At 44.1% G+C, this 20,162-nt stretch overlaps 1 protein-coding gene across 1 annotated transcript; it reads right to left on the reverse strand.

The window, feature by feature from the left end:
- Positions 1 to 3,272: 3,272 nt before the first annotated feature.
- On the reverse strand, positions 3,273 to 4,432 carry LOC123081760 (small heat shock protein, chloroplastic-like). The gene is made up of 2 exons (XM_044504293.1): positions 3,912 to 4,432; positions 3,273 to 3,824 (listed from the first exon to the last, which is right to left on the reverse strand). Exons 1-2 carry the CDS (start codon positions 4,171 to 4,173, stop codon positions 3,367 to 3,369), a joined length of 720 nt encoding a protein of 239 aa, XP_044360228.1. The 5' UTR covers positions 4,174 to 4,432; the 3' UTR covers positions 3,273 to 3,366.
- Positions 4,433 to 20,162: the final 15,730 nt, after the last annotated feature.

Here is a 20,162-nt window from a genome sequence, read left to right on the forward strand (position 1 = left end):
AAGTGAACACGGTTCTTGTGTTATGCTTGAACGTAAGTAGTTTCAGGATCACTTCTTGATCATTTCTAGTTTCATGACTGTTGCATTGCTTCTCTTCTCGCTCTTATTTCCGTATGTTAGCCATCCTATATGCTAGTGCTTGCTGCAGCTCCACCTCACTACCTTTTCCTACCCATAAGCTTAAATAGTCTTGATCTCGCGGGTGTGAGATTGCTGAGTCCTCGTGACTCACAGATTACATCCAAAACCAGTTGCAGGTGCCAATGATACCAGTGCAGGTGTCGCAACCCAGCTCAAGTGGGAGCTCGATGAAGATCGTGTTCGTTGTGTTGTTTCGTTTCTAGTTGATCAGTAGTGGAGCCCAGTTGGGGCGATCGGGGACCTAGCAATAGGGGTGGTCTTTCTTTATTTTGGTTCCATAGTCGGACCTTGATTGTATTCTAGATGATGTATGATATTCATGTATTGTTTGAAGTGGCGATTGTAAGCCAACTCTTTATCCCTTTCTTATTCAGTACATGGGATGTGTAAAGATTACCCCTCTTGCGACATGCCTACTATGCGGTTGTGCATCTAAGTCGTGCTCCGACACGTGGGAGATATAGCCGCATCGTGGGTGTTACATGAGCGTTGACTCATCAGTTATGTTCATCTCTCTCTCTCCTCTTTGTCTTTGGAGCAGAGGTGACACGAGAATGGATATACTTCTAAACACTACAATGACAGGTGGCGATCCTTTTTTATGCAAGTATAACCCTAATATGTAAGAAGCGTGCCTCTTTTCTTGTCCTACTTTGCGAATGTTTCGTTCGTACGCAACTTGGCATGGCCCATTTTTTGTCCCAATTGCAAGTCCACCCTTGACACGCAACTGGGGGCCTGACCACTTTTGTTTTAGTTGCAAGTCCACCCCTGACATGCAAGTCCGCCCTACAAGCCCAGTTTGACTCGTAATTGGGCATGTGTTTTGTATTTCATCCCAGTTGCAAGTCGACCATTGACTTGCAATCGGGCTTGTAGTTTCGTAGTTGTCCTAGTTGCGCGTCCATCTTTCATACGCAACTGGGTTCGTATTTCTCCCATTTGCATGCCCACCCTCTACTTGTAACTAGGCATGTTTTTGTTTTTTATGCCAGTTGCAAGTCCACCATTGACTCGCAACTGGGACAGCAGTTTGTTTCATTCCAATTGCAAGTCGACCCTTGAATCGTAATTGGGCTCGTTGTTTAGTAGTTATCTTAATTTCAAGTACATGCTCGACTCACAACTGGGATCATAGTTTTGTTGTTATCCTAGTTGCAACTCCATCATCGACTTGCAACCGGACTCATATTTTTGTTGTTATCCTAGTTGCAAGTTCACTCTTGACTCGCAACTCGGCATGTGTTTTTTTTCATCTCAGTTGCAAGTCCACCCTTAAGTCGCAACTGAGCTCGTAGGTTTTGTTATCCTAGTTACAAGTCCTCCCCCGAATCGCAACTAGGCATGTAGTTTGTTTTATCCCAGTTGCAAGACCATCCTTGACTCGCAATTGGGCCCGTGATTGGACTTCCATCCGAGTTGCAAGTCCATCTTTCACTCGCAACTAGGACCGTAGTATGTTTTATCCTAGTTGCAAGTCGACCCTTGACTCGCAACTACGCTCGTAGTTTGTAGTTGTCCCAGTTTTAAGTCCATTCTCAAGTCACAACTCAGCTTGTAGTTCTCCTAGTTGCAGCCACACCCAAGACTCGCAACTAGGCATGTACATTGTTTTTCATCCAAGTTGCAAGTCCACTTTTAACTCGCAACGAGCCCATAGTTTGTTTCATCCCACCCTCAATTCGCAACTCCTAGTCTTATCCCCTGACTACATTGCACGCCTGCAATGCTGCAACTAGCCGTGGTTGGGTTAATTGGCACGCGGGGGGGGGGGGGGGGGGTAATTGCATGTCCAACATTCTTTCCAACAAAAAACAAAAACAATCCTTCACAAACTAATAGAAAATGTGGTGATTTCTTAAAATGCGTGAAGTTTCTTTAAAACATTGCCACGAACATTTCTTTGAATGTTATGGAACTTTTTTTATTCTGTAATACATTTTTGAACATCACAAACATTATTTGGAAATGCATGAACATTTTTCAAATGGCAACATTTTTAAGTGGTGCAAACAAATTTTTCAATTGAAAATTTATTATTAAAATAAAATTAAACTCACCGTATTTGCATTTTTCGAAAAATGATTGGAATTTTTCAAAAGAATCCACACTTTAAAAACTATTTGGGGATTTTCATAAATTGTTCACGCTTTTAAAATAATTCATGAAGATATTGTTTGAAATACAAAAGTTTGTTTTTATTTGTCAAAAAAGTTTGGAACTACAAAGTTTATTCACATTTGAAAAGACTGTTTGAAATTTTAAAATTGTTTGTGTTTTCAAAAATATTTGACATTTCAAATTGTTTACGATTTGTAAGAAAATGTTTCAAACATTTTTTTAAGATTGTCTTCTAATCTTGCCGATTTACTATGTTCTTATATATTCCCCTCTTTTTAATAATCAATAGTTATCTACTTCCTTCGTTTCTAAATATTTGTTTTTTTAAAGATATCAACAAGTGACTATATACGAAGCAAAATAATTGAATTTACACTTCAAAACATGTCTATATATCCATATGTGATAGTCCATTTAAAATCTTAAAAAACAAATATTTTTAGGAACGGAGGGAGTATTGGAGTGGTAGGAGCACGGTGACCAACATGTTGTCCTGAGTTCAGTTCCTACTGCAGCGCACTTTGTCACTCAATGAAATATAATATTTTGTTATTTTGTGTCATGCAAAATACAAATTTACACTCATGTGCTTGGATCGAAGCGACATTATAGATCCATAAAACACTCTTTGGCCAAAAAGATGCGCACTTCTATATTTAGAGAACAGCACTACATATTTTGTACAACGACACATATTTTGTACAACGAGCACGGGTGTTTGTTTCTAGAAATTTATTGGTCTAGAGACTTAAATAAGGACATTTAAGACTTATGAAATAAACTCTTAAAAAGGGACTTATAGTTATAATATGGTCTTATAAAAACTTATAAGTCCCAGGAATCAAACATGTAGAAACTTTTTAGTAACTTGGGACTTATAAGTTCGGACTAAAAAAATCCTAGCCCTCATGAACCAAACAAGGCCTCAATCTGTCCTTTATTATTTTATTATTAGAGAGAGAGGAGAGACATAGAGCACTACAAATTTCGCACAACGAGCGCGCAAGGAGGATTGGAGAAAAACGGCACACTCTACAAAGAGCACACTTCGGACAGCTGAAATCTTAAAGCCTCAGATGCAGGGTACAGTCTCACACGAACTCATCACTGGACCTGCACGTCGATGACCTTGCGCTCGGTCTCCCTCTTGGGCACGGACACGAGCAGCACGCCGTTCTTGAGCTCGGCCCGCACCTGGCTCTTGTCGCACTCGTCCGGCAGAGCCAGGCGCATGTCGTAGGAGCTCACGCTGCGCTCCTTCCACCACCCGTCGCCGCCTTCGCCCTGCCCTTCGCCGGCCTCCTCCTTGTGCTCGCCGCGGATGACGAGCGCGTCGCCCTCCACCATCACCTTCACCTCCTCCCGCGACAGCCCGGGCATGTCGAACCGCATCTTCACCTCCTTGTCGTCCTCCATGATGTCCCACGGCATCCGCGGCGTCTCGCTCGCCGCCGCTGGCGAGCGCCGCGCCGTGGGGAACCCCACGGCGTCGTCGAACAGCCGGTCCATCGTGTCCAGCATCTGCCGCATCGTCCTCATCGGCGACATCGGGTCCACCAGCCCTGCATATGTTGGCGTAAACCACGTACGTCAGCCTCTGCTGCCACAAAATTCTCTCTCGTTGAAGAACATCGGAACAGAGGACTTACCGAACGGGGAGATGTCGAAGCCAGCGTGGCGCGGGCGACGCTGGACTGCATTGCCCTGCTGGTTGCCGCCGTCCTGCCTGCTGACATGGACGTCGACGGAGTTGTCCCTGTTCTCCTGCGCCGCAGAGGCCACGGAGAGCGGGCGGGTTCTCCCGCCGGTCGAGAGCGGCGCTGGCCTCGCGGCCCTCCAGGCACGGATCGGCAGGCGCGCGGCCGGGGAAAGGCGGCTGACTATAGCGAAGGGGGCGTTCGCGGCAGCCATTGCACCGGATAGAGCTACGGGAAGCCGATCGAGAATTGAAACGAGAGAGGGTCTCTAGGAGATCGTTGGAACTCTGAAGCCGATGTGCTATACGACGAATTGCAGTGATTGTCTGGTGGGAGATGGCGAGTGTGCGGCGCCCTTTTATAGAGTGGAGGGGAGTTCATGCCATTGAGAAGGTGGAAGGATAGGGAGAGGCGTTGAAGCTTCGGGACAACGCACGATGCTCGCCGTATCTGGTCGCAGAGCACCGCGGTAGGGGAGAGAGCGCGCGCTTCGAGAGGACGCCGCGGGTGTTCTTCAGGCCTGTCGCGCTCGCTCGAACATTCTCGTACACTTCGCGGCACTTCGAGGTCAAGAGGCCCAACCCTTCGCGAAACTGGTCGGGAAGCCGAGGCACATCGATATTATTCCGGTCTTAGGCTGTTTGTAATGGGAGTATCATATAATTAAATGAAGAAATTTTAATAAGGTGGCATAGAATTAAATGAAGAAAGAAAGGCTTGAGTATCATATTATGATACTGTATCATATTAAATGATGTGTCACTTTGTGTCATGCATGATAATAAATGTAGTCTTTTATGATACCAACATATAATACTATGCATTAGGGATGTAGTAGAGGTAATATCACCGAGGATTATAAAACTTGCGTCGCATATTTAGTTTAGTGCTAGAACTTTAAAAATACGAAGTTGCAGTCACTTAACTTGACTTGAACATGCAGATATGGTCACTTCTCCCGTATCCGACGTACCATGTGCTTACATGGCGTGACAGAGCATGGCAGGACCCACTGTCAGTGACTGAAACTGCATGCGTCATTTTTATTCAAGCTAGCGACCTCGAACATGCACACGCATCACATAACCACTCCACCCAATATGAGTTGATGTCTATACAGAGATACTTCTTTTTATTCCTTTACGTAGAGGATCTCTAAAATAAAACTAAAACGATGCAGCAGGAGCGGCTTGAACCCACGATATCAAGCACAAAATTATACTCTAGGAGCCAACCACGGCACCAGACACAAATTCACGTCAAAGAAGAGATACACTTGATTTTATACTGAAAATGCCCGAGATTATCATACAATATGGATGAAAAATTGCACGGTATCATTCTTGAACTTTATGTTGCATACTTGACAAAATTCAAAATAAAATAAATTGGGCTGATTTAATCTTGAGACATATTACGAAACCACAGCATTTTATGATCCAGTTTTTTTTACGGGGAAGTTATTTTTAAAGTTAGGTACCATGTGCAAATTTGCAAAAAAAAGAAAAGTTAGGACGGCGCCTGTTGGAGCGGCTCACGCGCGCAATATTTTGCAGCTGCCGTTGGAGCCAGCGCCCGCCGCGTGCAAAAAACCGCTATTTCCGTGTTGTAAAAATTGTTTTAGCGCGTCTGTTGGATATGCTCTAAGAAATAGATCATGGTTTAAATCCCACCCGCTGCAACATTTTTCCATTTTTTTAGAGATCCTGTACGTAAAGAAATAAAATCAAGTGTGTCTCTCTATGGACACCAACTTGTATTCTGTGTCTCTCTATGCTCGAGGTCACTGCCCCGGGGACATTTTCCCTTTTACATTTCTCCCACCCGTACTGACAAGTAGGACCCGACATGGGTCTTTTGCGTAATTAAATATAAAGTGAGCGGTATTTTTCCAAAAATATGCACACGTCACACCAAATGCTTCCAGTCACTGACAGTGGGCTCCCGCCATGTTATCATGCCACGTAAGCACGGGATACATTGAATATGGGCGAAGTGACCGTATCTGCACGCCCGAGACAAGTTGTGCGACTGTAGTTCCATATTTTTAAAGTTCTAGCACCAAACTGAACGTGCGATGCAAGTTCTATGACTATTGGTAATATTACCTTGATATAGTATCATAGGCTAGTATCATATGTATGATACTAGTATATGATACTCTCCATTACAACCAGTCTTAGGCTAGTCATAGTGGAAATTGTCATAAGTGTAGTAATATACATATCTTCATTTATTGCTTTGTAGACACAACTAACATTGAAAAGCGCTATGTGATGGTAACATATTATGTTAGTCCCTCCGTCACAGTTTAGAAGACACAGTTAAATTTGCGTGCGTTTCCACAATAAACAAGGTTTAGGGCGCATTATATTTATTTCTAATAGCTAATTAGTACTTCGATATATAATTTCTATATGCATGCGTAGTGTGAATGCTATTTTTAGTCTATTTCACAACCAATAGATAACCACCTAGGTTCCAGAGAATTTCCAAACGTGCCTTTTAAACCATGACGGAGGGAGTACTCTATTTGTCTCTCTCTTCTTTAATTACATGACACATCATTTTTTTGCTTATGTGACATGTATGTTACTACTTATGTTACTTCCATTATGACTAGCCTTAGAGAAACTCTAACAAATATCTGTAAAACATGAAATAAACTTAGAGAATTCTTTAAATTTGGCCCCAACTTTTTTTTGAAACATAAAAATTTGGCCCCAACTTCCCTATGTTTATGGGGAGATTTCCTTCTAGTAAACTTTTGGTGAGCAAGACATTGTCTAAAACTTTTTGTCGCACCCCCGCCGTCACACTGAAACGCGGCCGCCCCGCCGCTTGTCACCGCCTTGCAAAGAAGCCGCCGCCCTACTGGCGCGTTGCCCCCGCCTCCGCCAACTCACTGGAATGCAGTTGCGCGCCACTGCCCACCACGCCGACACGCCGTGGCACCACCGCTGCCCGTGCTGCCACCATGCCGCTCGCATTGCCACGCCGTCTCTAGCCAGCGGCCATCGCACTGCCTTGTGTTGCCCTCACCTGAGGTCGTCACGCCTGTCACTGATTGTTGGACCTTATGCCATTATCTTGTTTTGTTTCATAAAAAAAATTAAGTAGAAAGAGATTTAGGAAAAGAAGTTTATGGAAATTGACAAAAACAACTCTCGGAAAGCTTCTCCTAAAATTTACGGATATTATATAAGACCACTTTCATGGGAAGTGCTTCAGAGAGCTGTTGGAGTTTTTTTTTTTGCGAAATAGAGAACTGTTGGAGTTGCTCTTAAACTCTACATCAAGCAATGGTAATATTTTCTTTAGATAAACGAAATCACTACTTAAGGGTTACCTCTTGCAAAGGTCATTTCTCACCTTCTCGGGTGCTAACAAGTGGCGCAATACATGTGCGTCACTTGTCACAACTCGAGAGTTTCCTCTTTTTTAGATCTGTTTATTTAAAATATTCTATTTCTTGAGTCGTGGGTCAAAAAACCGGACGGATTTCAATGTTGTTTCTTCTATGAAGATCTTTGAAACTAGATTCCATGTTAATAGATTTTGACGAACTTTATTATGACGAAAAAATAAGAAAATCCAGAAACCAAAAAGACGAAAACGAAAAAGGGTAACTAGAAAATCTTAACGTACAGGTTATAGTCCCGAAGAACGTATAGGTACAGTCAGAAATCAACATGCCCCGAAGCTCCTCAAGGACACAAAGTACTCTCGTACCCAAAATCAAAATGGAGTTTGGAATGACTAGTTGCTAGGGAAAAGATGGAAAGAAATTTTAGCTAAGCACTAAACGAAACATAAAACAAAATAAATACTAAACTAAAGGTGAAACGAGTTAAGGAGAAGTAATGTGATGTTTTAGTTGGGCAAAGTGGTGTCAAGATGATGGTTAGTAGTAGTACCCAATGAGGGGCGAGGATCCTCTGCCGTTCGGCAGCGTGCCATTCGGCCACTGGCAGGTGGGCCCACTAGGAAACAGGCCCACATGGCAGTGCCACAATGACAGGCGCCATACGTCAGGGGAGCCGCTTCCCGAACCCTAATGAGGTGGATGACAACTATACCTGGCCATTTGTCGGGCCAGGTCGGGCTCCGGACTAGGCCTACCAAAGCCCGATGCAAAAAACCTAGGCCCGAGCCCGACCAGGCCCGATCGTCAGTGAGGGGGTCCTGGACTAAGGGGTCCTCGAGAGTCCGGCCCGTGTGCTTTGAGCCGGATTGATGGGCCGAGAAGATACAAGGTAGAAGACCTTCCCTCGTGTCCGGATGAGACTTTTCTTTGCGTGGATGGCAAGCTTAATGTCCGGGTGTGTAGTTTCCTTTCTCTGTAAACCGACTCTGTACAACCCTAGGCCCCTCCGGTGTCTATATAAACTGGAGGGTTTAGTCCGTAGAGGTTATCAGAATTCATATAGGCTAGACATCTAGGGTTTAACCATTACGATCTCGAGGTAGATCAACTCTTTTAACACCTATACTCATCAAATACAATCAAGCAGGACGTAGGGTTTTACCTCCATTAAGAGGGCCCGAGCATGGGTAAACATCGTGCTCCCCTTGTCTCCTATTACTTTCGATCCTCAGACGCACAGTTCGGGATCCCCGACCCGAGATCGGCCGGTTTTGACACCGACATTGGTGCTTTCATTGGGAGTTCCATTGTGCCGTCGACAGAAGGTTCGATGGCTCGTTCGATCATCAACAACGATGCTGTTTCAGGGGGAAATTTCCTCTCCGGTCAAATTTTTGTGTTCGGCGGCTTCGCTCTGCGTGCCAACTCAATTGGGCACCTCGAACAGATCAACAGTTGCGCCCCTAGTCATCAGATCAGTTTTGGGAATCTGAATTATGTCACTGATATCCGAGGAGACTTGATCTTCGAAGAGTTCATGGCCCCGACCACCGCTCTGGCCTTAGATCCGGAGTAAACTGTCGGGTCTGAAGATGGGAGTTTGGAGCCCGCCGGACTCTCTGCTATGAAGCTCATTATCGAGATCCGGAGGCAATTGTGTCCTCGACAAGCCCGGAGTCAAATTGGGTTCCCTCTATCATTGAAAGGCCGGACTCGCCCCCAAACTCTAGCTCCAAACTCTCAAAGTCCACGCCAAGTAAGCATGGCCAGGAGGCTTTTGCCCTGGCTGGCTCCGCGGACTATCGTTTCCCCATCCACTCCTCGCTCTTAAACAAGGCTCTGGATTTAATGCGATCCCTCGACATTACAGCGGGATCACCTCCGAACTACGCCCAGCCCGGATTAGGGGTCGAGAGCAGGGAATTTTATGTCCCACCCACCACCCACTTCATAGCCACCATCGAGGATTTAACCGACATGCTGGATTACACCTCCGAAGACATCGACGACATGGACGACGATGCCAGAGACGAACAAAGGCCAGACCCGCCATTTACCGGACATTGGAAGGCACCTCCATATACGACGTGTATATGGTGGATACACCCAAAGAGGATGACGGCGAGGGCATGAAGGATTCGGTGGAGGACAAACCTGCTAAGGCACCACCGAAGCGTCGACGCCAGCGACGCCGCTCAAAATCGCGTCGTGAAAAAGACAGTAATATCGGCACCGGAGACAATAACACTCCAGAGAACGCCAAAGACCCCAAAGCCCCTGTCGAGCCCGCATCCGAAGAGGATGATATGGAGGAGGGGCAAGTTAACCCCGACGATCAGGTTGGGAACGAGGATTCAGAAGATAGCAACTATCTACCGGTCTCCGAGCATGATGTCAGCCTCGGCAACAAAGATCTCATCATGCCATAGGAACCCCTCGAGCAGGAGCGCTTTAAGCGCCAACTAATCGCCACTGCAAGAAGCCTAAAAAAGCAGCAGCAACGGCTCCAAGCCGAACAAGATAGACTCAACGACAGATGGACCCATGTCCTAGCTATCGAAGAATATGGCCTTCAACGCCCAATAAAGAGTTATCCGAAGCATCGGCTACTACCACAATTTGACGACGAGGCCCTCGAGCCAATACCGCCAAGACATGACCACGCTGATGAACCAGACCGGCCACCATGTGGGCGAGATAAAGCGGCCACCTACGCCGAACACCAACCCACACCACCTCGCTGGAGAGGCAGAGAGACAACGACTCCAGGATACACCTACGACCTACGACAGGACCTGGACAATAGAGCAGGCCAAGCAAGATCAATCTATGGATCGAGGGGGCATGCCCCAACGCGAGAAGACGACCATCAGGCCTGCCGTGATAGGCATAACCTAACCCAGGCCGAAAACCGCATACAAATGTCATCTGAACTCCGTCGTGACGTTGCCCGATACAGAGGCGCCGCACACCCCTTATGCTTTATCGATGAAGTAATGCAGCACCAGTTCCCGAAAGGGTTTAAACTCATAAACATCGAATCATACGACGGCACGACAGATCCCGCGATATGGATTGAAGATTTCCTTCTCCATATCCATATGGCTCGCGGTGACGATCTCCGCGCCATCAAATATCTCCCCTTAAAACTGAAAGGACCAGCGCGGGACTGGTTAAACAGCCTCCCAGAGAACTCCATTGGTAGCTGGGAAGATTTGGAGGATGCCTTTAGAGACAACTTCCAAGGTACATATGTCCGGCCTCCGGACACCGATGACCTTAGTCATATAGTCCAGCAACACGGAGAGTCAGCCCGAAAACTTTGAACTAGGTTCTTAATTAAAAAGAACCAAATTGCCGATTGTCTAGATGCCGAAGCCCTCGCGGCCTTTAAACACAGCGTCCGTGACGAATGGCTTGCCTGACACCTCGGCCAAGAAAAAACTGAAGTCCATGGCAGCTCTTACCGCACTCATGACCTGCTTTTGCGAGGGAGAAGGCAGATGGCTAGCTCGTAGAAGCAACAACACCAGCGACCCCGGCACCTCCAAAGCCAGAGATGGCAACGGTAGGCCATGACGCAACAAACACAAGCGTCGAAGCAACAATGAAGATACTGAAGACATGGCGGTCAACGCCGGATTCAGTGGCTCTAAACCCGTTCAGTGGAAGAAGCCATTCAAAGTAAAGAAAGATGGTCCATCCAGTTTGGACAGAATACTCGATCGGCCTTACCAGATCCATGGCACCCCTGACAAGCCTGCCAATCATACCAACAGAAATTGTTGGGTTTTTAAACACAGTAAGCTAACATCGAACATAAGGGGAAAGGGTCGCCTAGCGAGGATGACGATGAGCCTTGCCCAACGAACACAGGGGGGCAAAAGAAATTCCCCTCAAGGTAAAAACTGTGAATATGATCTACGTCACTCATATCCCTAAGCGAGAGCGCAAGCGCGCACTAAGGGACGTCTACGCCATAGAGCCAGTCGCCCCAAAATTAAACCCATGGTCGGCCTGTCCGATCACTTTTGATCACAGGGACCATCCGACCAGTATCCGTCATGGAGGTTCGGCAGCATTGGTCCTCAACCCAATCATCGGCGGATTCCATCTCACGAGAGTCCTCATGGACGGCGGCAGCAGTCTTAACCTGCTTTATCAGGACACTGTCCGTAAAATGGGTATTGATCCGTCAAGGATCAAGCCTAATAAAACCACCTTTAAAGGAGTAATACCCGGCGTAGAGGCCTGCTGCACAGGGTCAATAACGCTGGAAGTAGTCTTCGGCTCACCGAATAATTTCCAAAGCGAAGATTTGATCTTCGACATCGTCCCCTTCCGCAGTGGTTATCATGCACTGCTCGGACGAACCGCTTTCGCCCATTTCAATGTAGTCCCGCACTATGCTTATCTAAAGCTCAAGATGCCTGGGCCACGCGGCGTTATAATGGTCAATGGAAATATGGAGTGCTCCCTCCGTACTGAGGAGCATACAGCGGCTCTCGCAGCTAAGGTACAGGGTGGCCTTATCAAGCCGAATACTTCATCGGCAATCACGCCCCCGGACACTATCAAATGAGTCTGGTCTACCCTGCAGAACGACAGTTTGGTTCATCCAAAGCTAGACTAGCAATTTGGCCTCCATCAAAACCCCCATCTAATCACGGCATACATATTGCGCGTAGATAACTGCGCACTAAAATACCATGGGCATGTTGGGGAACGCGGTATTACAAAAAATTTCCTACGATCACGCAAGATCTATCTAGGAGATGCATAGCAACGAGAGGGGGAGAGTATGTCTGTGTACCCTCATAGACCGAAAGAGGAAGCGTTATGAAACGCGGTTGATGTAGTCCAACGTCTTCGCGATCCAACCGATCAAGTACCGAACGCACGACACCTCCGCGATCTGCACACGTTCAGCTCGGTGACGTCCCTCGTACTCTTGATCCAGTTCAGGCCAAGGGAGAGTTTCGTCAGCACGATGGCGTGATGACGGTGATGATGAAGTTACCGACGCATGGCTCGCCTAAGCACTACAACGATATGACCGAGGTGGAATTCTGTGGAGGGGGGCACCGCACACAGCTAAACAATCAACTTGTGTGTCTATGGGGTGCCCCCTCCCCAGTATATAAAGAGGGGAGGAGGAGAGGGCCAGCCCTCATAGGGCGCGCCCAAGGGGGAGTCCTACTCCCAGTAGGAGCAGGTTTCCCCCCTTCCTAGTTGGAGTAGGAGAAGAAGGAAGAGGGAGGGGGAGAGAAGCAAAGGGGGGCCGGCCCCACCCCAATTCGGATTGGGCTTGGGGGGGCGCGCACTCCACCTGGCCGCCTCCTCCTCTCTTCCACTAAGGCCGAATAAGGCCCATTGACTCCCCACGGGGTTCCGGTAAACTCCCGGTACTCCGAAAAATGCCCGAACTCATCCGGAACCATTCCGGTGTCCAAATATAGCCTTCTAATATATTGATCTTTATGTCTCGGCCATTTCGAGACTCCTCGTCATGTCCGTGATCACATCCGGGACTCCGAACGGCCTTCGATACATCAAACACATAAATTCATAATACCAATCGTCATCGAACGTTAAGCGTGCGGACCCTACGGGTTCGAGAACTATGTAGAGATGACCGAGACTCATCTCCCGTCAATAACCAATAGCGGAACCTGGATGCTCATATTGGTTCCTACATATTCTACGAAGATCTTTATCGGCTAAACCGCATAACAACATACGTTGTTCCCTTTGTCATCGGCATGTTACTTGCCCGAGATTCAATCATCGGTATCATCATACCTAGTTCAATCTTGTTACCGGCAAGTCTCTTTACTCATTCCGTAATGCATCATCTCGTAACTAACTCATTAGTCACACTGCTTGCAAGGCTTATAGTGATGTGCATTACCGAGTAGGTGATGACCCACAAGTATAGGGGATCTATCGTAGTCCTTTCGATTAGTAAGAGTGTTGAACCCAACGAGGAGCAGAAGGAAATGATAAGCGTTTTCATCAAGGTATTCTCTGCAAGCACTGAAATTATAGGTAACAGATAGTTTTGTGATAGGATAATTTGTAATGAGTAACAAGTAACAAAAGTAAATAAGGTGCAGCAAGGTGTCCCAATCCTTTTTGTAGCAAAGGACAAGCCTGGACAAACTCTTATATAGAGAAAAGTGCTCCCGAGGACACATGGGAATATCGTCAAGCTAGTTTTCATCACGTTCATATGATTCGTGTTCGATACTTTGATAATTTGGTATGTGGGTGGACCGGTGCTTGGGTGCTGCCCTTACTTGGACAAGCATCCCACTTATGATTAACCTCTATTGCAAGCATCCGCAACTACAACAAAAGTATTAAGGTAAACCTAACCATAGCATGAAACATATGGATCCAAATCAGCCCCTTACGAAGCAACGCATAAACTAGGGTTTAAGCTTCTGTCACTCTAGCAACCCATCATCTACTTATTACTTCCCAATGCCTTCCTCTAGGCCCAAATAATGGTGAAGTGTTATGTAGTCGACGTTCACATAACACCACTAGAGGAGAGACAACATACATCTCATCAAAATATCGAACGAATACCAAATTTACATGACTACTAATAGCAAGACTTCTCCCATGTCCTCAGGAACAAACGTAACTACTCACAAAGCATATTCATGTTCATAATCAGAGGGGTATTAATATGCATAAAGGATCTGAACATATGATCTTCCACCAAATAAACCAACTAGCATCAACTACATGGAGTAATTAACACTACTAGCAACCCACAGGTACCAATCTCGGACTTAGAGACAAGAATTGGATACAAGAGATGAACTAGGGTTTGAGATGAGATGGTGCTGGTGAAGATGTTGATGAAGATTGACCCCCTCCCAATGAGAGGATCGTTGGTGATGACGATGACGATGATTTCCCCCTCCCAGAGGGAAGTTTCCTCGGCAGAACAGCTCCGCCAGAGCCCTAGATTGGTTCCGCCAAGGTTACGCCTCGTGGCGTCGGAGTCTCGTCCGGAAAGATGGATTAGAATTTTTTTTCTCATCAAAAGACTCCATATAGCAGAAGATGGCCATCGGAGGGCCACCAGGGGGCGCGCCCAGGGGGTAGGGCGCGCCCCCCACCCTCGTGGGTAGGGTGTGGCCCCCTGGTGAACTTCTTGCTCTCAGTATTTTTTATATATTCTGAAACATCTTCCGTGAAGTTTCAGGACTTTTGGAGCTGTGCAGAATAGGTCTCTAATATTTGCTCCTTTTCCAGCCCAGAATCCCAGCTGCCGGCATTCTCCCTCTTTATGTAAACCTTGTAAAATAAGAGAGAATAGACATAAGTATTGTGATAATGTGTAATAACAGCCCATAATGTAACAAATATTGATATAAAAGCATGATGCAAAATGGACGTATCAACTCCCCCAAGCTTAGACCTCGCTTGTCCTCAAGCGAAAGTCGAAATCAAAAAATATGTCCACATGTTTAGAGATAGAGGTGTCGATAAAAATAAAATAATGACATGAGGGCATCATGATCATTCTTAAAACAACAACTTATATAATTCTTGTCATATGATCTCTTATGCTAGAGTAATAATTCAATCACAATTTCAAGTATGAATCATAAACTTCATTGAAAACTAACAAACTATAATCTCAGTCATTGGAGCAATTGCAATTTATCATAATATAGGAAAGAGTCAATATAAGAGATTTTCAGCAAGTCCACATACTCAACTATCATTTAGTCTTTTGCAATTGCTAACACTCACGCAATACTTATGGGTATGGAGTTTTAATCGGACACAGAGAAAGATAGAGGCTTATAGTTTTGCCTCCCAACGTTTTACCTCAAGGGTAATGTCAACAATAATAGTTCATGAAAACTCACATCCAATTAGCCATATATACCAGGATCTTTCCAACATGTTGTGCTTGCCAAAAGATAAAATGTAAAAAGGAAGGGTGAAGATCACCATGACTCTTATGTAAGGTAGGAGATAAAGGTAAAATGTAGGCCCTTCGCAGAGGGAAGCAGAGGTTGTCATGCGCTTTTATGGTTGGATGCACAAAATCTTAATGCGAGAGAACGTCACTTTATATTGCCACTTATGATATGGACCTTTATTATGCAGTCTGTCGCTTTTATTTCTTCCATATCACACGATCGTATAAAGCTTATTTCTCCACACCAATCAATCATACATATTTAGAGAGCAATTTTTATTGCTTGCACCGATGACAACTTACTTGAAGGATCTTACTCAATCCATAGGTAGATATGGTGGACTCTCATGGCAAAACTGGTTTAAGGGTGTTTGGAAGCACAAGTAGTATCTCTACTTGGTGCAAAGAATTTGGCTAGCATGAGGGGGAAAGGCAAGCTCAATCATGTTGGATGATCCAAGACAATATAATTTATCTCAGATGTAAGAAAACATAACCCATTACGTTGTCTTCCTTGTCCAACGTCAACTCTTTAGCATGTCATATTTTAATGAGTGCTCACAATCATAAAAGATGTCCAAGATAGTATATTTATATGTGAAGACCTCTCTTTCTTTATTAGTTCCTATTAATTGCAACGATGACCAAAACTATGTTTGTCAATCTCTCAACAACTTTTATTCATCATACTTTTTATATGTGAGCTCATTACTCTCCACAAGATCCATATGATCTATTTTATTCTTCTTATTGTTTCTCTTTTCTTTTATTCACTTAAGATCATGGCAAAATAATCAAGCCCTTGACTCAACACTAATCTTTATTATATATAGCTCACGGACTCGATTCATAGAAGGATCATAAAGCAAAACTCACAACTAGATCATACTAAAAACCTTTTATTCTACTAGATCAAGATATTATCAAAATGATCGTACTAAGAAAAACGGTAAAGATAAAAGTGATGGTGATACAATACCGGGGCACTCCCCCAAGCTTGGCAGTTGCCAAGGGGAGTGCCCATACCAGATACTCAATTCTTCTTTGTTGGTGAAGAAGGTGATGGTTTTGTTGATGGCGTAGGCTTGTCATCCTTCTTCCAAGGCATAGGCTCACCATCATAGAAGGATGATCGAGTCTCCTGAAACCTCAAATCTGCAGCCAAACTCATCCTCTTGAATCTATATTCATACTCACAGTTTTGATTTTGCAGGTCATAGATCTGGGCTTGGATGTGCTCAATTTTCTCATGAAGCTTGAAGATGGCCTCCCCAATGTCCTTGACGTCCAGCTTGTGGTTGTTGGTGAACTCTGTGATTGGAATCGAGTCCACGCTCCACCATCTCCTGACACTTGAAAACTTCTTGCTCCAATGCCTCGAGCCTTGCCTCTGTGCTTCCGGTCTTCCTTGGTCCCTCAACATCGTGGATGTGCAACAACCCCTCACGCATCTCAATGGTTTGAGGGTGTTGCAGCACCTCCACGAGGTAGGGGTTGATGACCTTCTCGAAGAACTGGTCCTTGGGGGCACTTGAAGACGACATGACGACCTGGATCTGTCAAAAAAACAGCTCAAGACAAAGACAGGAGATTTTTGCGTGATACGGGAGTCAAAACCTCTGGGAGATTATATAATGAATTTTTACCGACCAAAATACGTGTCGTGTAAGAAAACGGAGTCCGGAGAGCACACGAGGTGCCCACGAGGTAGGAGGCACGCCCAGGGGGTAGGGCGCGCCCTCCACCCTCGTGGAGCCCTCTTGTCCTTCCCGGACTGCTTCTTATTTTTCTATTTTTTCTAAATATTCCAAAACAGAAGAGAATTGCCATTATAACTGTTTTGGAGTCGGTTTACTTACCGTACCACATACCTATTCCTTTTCGGAGTCTGAAACGTTCCAGAAAGTGTCCCTTATGTATTCCTCCGGGGTTACGGTTTCAATAACATTGGTTTCCACATTTATAGGATTACCTGAGATATAATGTTTAATTCTTTGACCGTTCACCACCTTCGGATTTGTGCCTTCGAAGTTGTTTATTTTTATGGCACCGGAAAAATAGACCTCCTCGATAACGTAAGGACCTTCCCATTTAGAGAGAAGTTTTCCTGCAAAAAATCTTAAATGAGAGTTGTATAGCAATACATAGTCACCTACATTAAACTCACGCTTTTGCATCCTTTTGTCATGCCATCTTTTAACTTTTTCTTTAAATAATTTGGCATTCTCATAGGCTTGGGTTCTCCATTCATCAAGTGAGCTAATGTCAAATAACCTCTTCTCACCGGCAAGTTTGAAATCATAGTTGAGCTCTTTAATAGCCCAATAAGCCTTATGTTCTAGTTCGAGAGGTAAGTGACATGCTTTTCCATAGACCATTTTATACGGAGACATACTCATAGGATTTTTATATGCAGTTCTATAGGCCCATAATGCATCATCAAGTTTCTTGGACCAATTCTTTCTAGATCTATTAATAGTCTTTTGCAAAATTAATTTGAGTTCTCTATTGCTCAATTCTACTTGACCACTAGACTGTGGGTGATAAGGAGATGCAATTCTATGATTAACATCATATTTAGCAAGCATTTTACGGGAAGCGCCCTGAATAAAATGTGAACCACCATCAGTCATTAAATATCTAGGGACTCCAAACCTCGGAAAAATAACTTCCTTAAGCATTTTAATAGAGGTGTTATGATCAGCTCTACTAGTTGGAATAGCTTTTACCCACTTAGTAACGTAATCAACAGCAACTAAAATATGTGTATATCCATTAGAGGAAGGAAAAGGTCCCATATAATCAAAGCCTCAAACATCAAATGGTTCAATAACAAGTGAATAATTCATAGGCATTTCTTGACGTCTACTAATATTACCAATTCTTTGACATTCATCACAAGACAAGACAAACTTACGTGCATCCTTGAAGAGAGTAGGCCAATAAAAACCGGATTGCAATACCTTGTGTGCAGTTCTATCTCCAGTGTGGTGTCCTCCATAAGCCTCGGAGTGACACTTGCGTAGGATCTGTTCCTGTTCATGCTCAGGTACACAACGTCTAATAACACCATCTACTCCTTCTTTATAAAGGTGTGGGTCATCCCAAAAGTAATGTTTCAAATCATAGAAGAACTTTTTCTTTTGCTGGTATGTGAAACTAGGTGGTATAAATTTAGCAACAATGTAATTAGCATAATCAGCATACCATGGAGCAGTACGAGAAGCATTTATGACATTTAATTGTTCATTAGGAAAGTTATCACCAATAGGTAGTGGGTCATCAAGAACATTTTCTAACCTAGACAAGTTGTCTGCAACGGGGTTCTCAGCTCCCTTTCTATCAATAATATGCAAATCAAATTCTTGTAGCAAGAGAACCCATCTAATAAGTCTAGGTTTAGCATCTTTTTTTCCATAAGATATTTAATAGAAGCATGATCCGTGTGAATAGTTACTTTAGAATCAACAATATAAGGTCTGAAGTTATCGCAAGCAAATACAACTGCTAAGAATTCTTTTTCAGTAGTAGCATAATTTCTCTGAGCATTGTCTAGAGTTTTACTACATATTGAATAACATTTAATTTCTTATCAACTCTTTGCCCTAGAACATCACCTACAGCATAATCACTAGCATCACACATAATTTCAAAAGGTAAATTCCAATCAGGTGGCTGAACAATAGGTGCAGAGATTAATGCTTTCTTAAGTATTTCAAATGCTTCTATGCAATCATCATAAAAAACGAATGGTATATCTTTTTGTAATGAATTAGTCAGAGGCCGAGAAATTTTGGAGAAGTCCTTAATGAACCTCCTATAAAACCCGGCATGACCAAGGAAACTTCTTATACCTTTGATGTCCTTAGGACATGTCATCTTTTCAATAGCATCAACCTTGGCTTTATCAACCTCAATACCTCTTTCAGAAACTTTATGCCCCAAAACAATACCTTCATTAACCATAAAGTGACACTTTTCCCAATTCAAGAGACAAGGTTAGTTTCTTCACATCTCTGCAAAACTCGGTCATGGTTGCTTAAGCAATCATCAAAAGAGGATCCATAGACGGGAAAATCGTCCATGAAAACCTCACAAATCTTTTCACAAAAGTCAGAGAATATAGCCATCATGCATCTTTGAAAGGTAGCAGGTGCATTACATAAACCAAAAGGCATACATCTATAAGCAAAAGTACCAAAAGGGCAAGTAAAAGTAGTATTTGATTGATCATTGGCCGACACAGGTATTTGAGAGAAACTAGAATAACCATCTAGAAAACAAAAATGTGTATGTTTGGATAATCTTTCTAGCATTTGATCGATAAAAGGTAAGGGGTAATGATCTTTTTAGTATCTTTATTTAATTTACGGAAATCAATTACCATCCTATAACCTGTAATAATTATTTGCGGGATCAACTCATCTTTATCATTAGGAATGACAGTAATACCTCCCTTCTTAGGGACACAATGGACATGACTCACCCACTGACTATCAGCAACGGGATAAATTATACCTGCCTCAAGAAGCTTTAGTATTTCCTTTCTTACCACTTCCTTCATCTTAGGATTCAGCCGTCGTTGATGATCACGAACTGGTTTGGCATCTTCCTCCAAATTTATTTTTTGTTGACACAGAGTGGGACTAATGCCCTTAAGATCATCAAGAGTATATCCAATAGCAGCACGGTGCTTCTTCAGAGTTTTCAATAATCTCTCTTCTTCATGCTCTGAAAGGTTAGCACTAATAATAACAGGATATATCTTTTTCTCATCAAGATAAGCATATTTAAGAGTATCAGGTAACGGTTTAAGCTCAAACACGGGATCACCCTTGGGTGGAGGAGGATCCCCTAGGATTTCAACAGGCACATTGTGTTTTAG

Source organism: Triticum aestivum, chromosome 4A, assembly GCF_018294505.1.
Source record: "Triticum aestivum cultivar Chinese Spring chromosome 4A, IWGSC CS RefSeq v2.1, whole genome shotgun sequence".
NCBI classification, from domain to species: Eukaryota; Viridiplantae; Streptophyta; class Magnoliopsida; order Poales; family Poaceae; genus Triticum; species Triticum aestivum.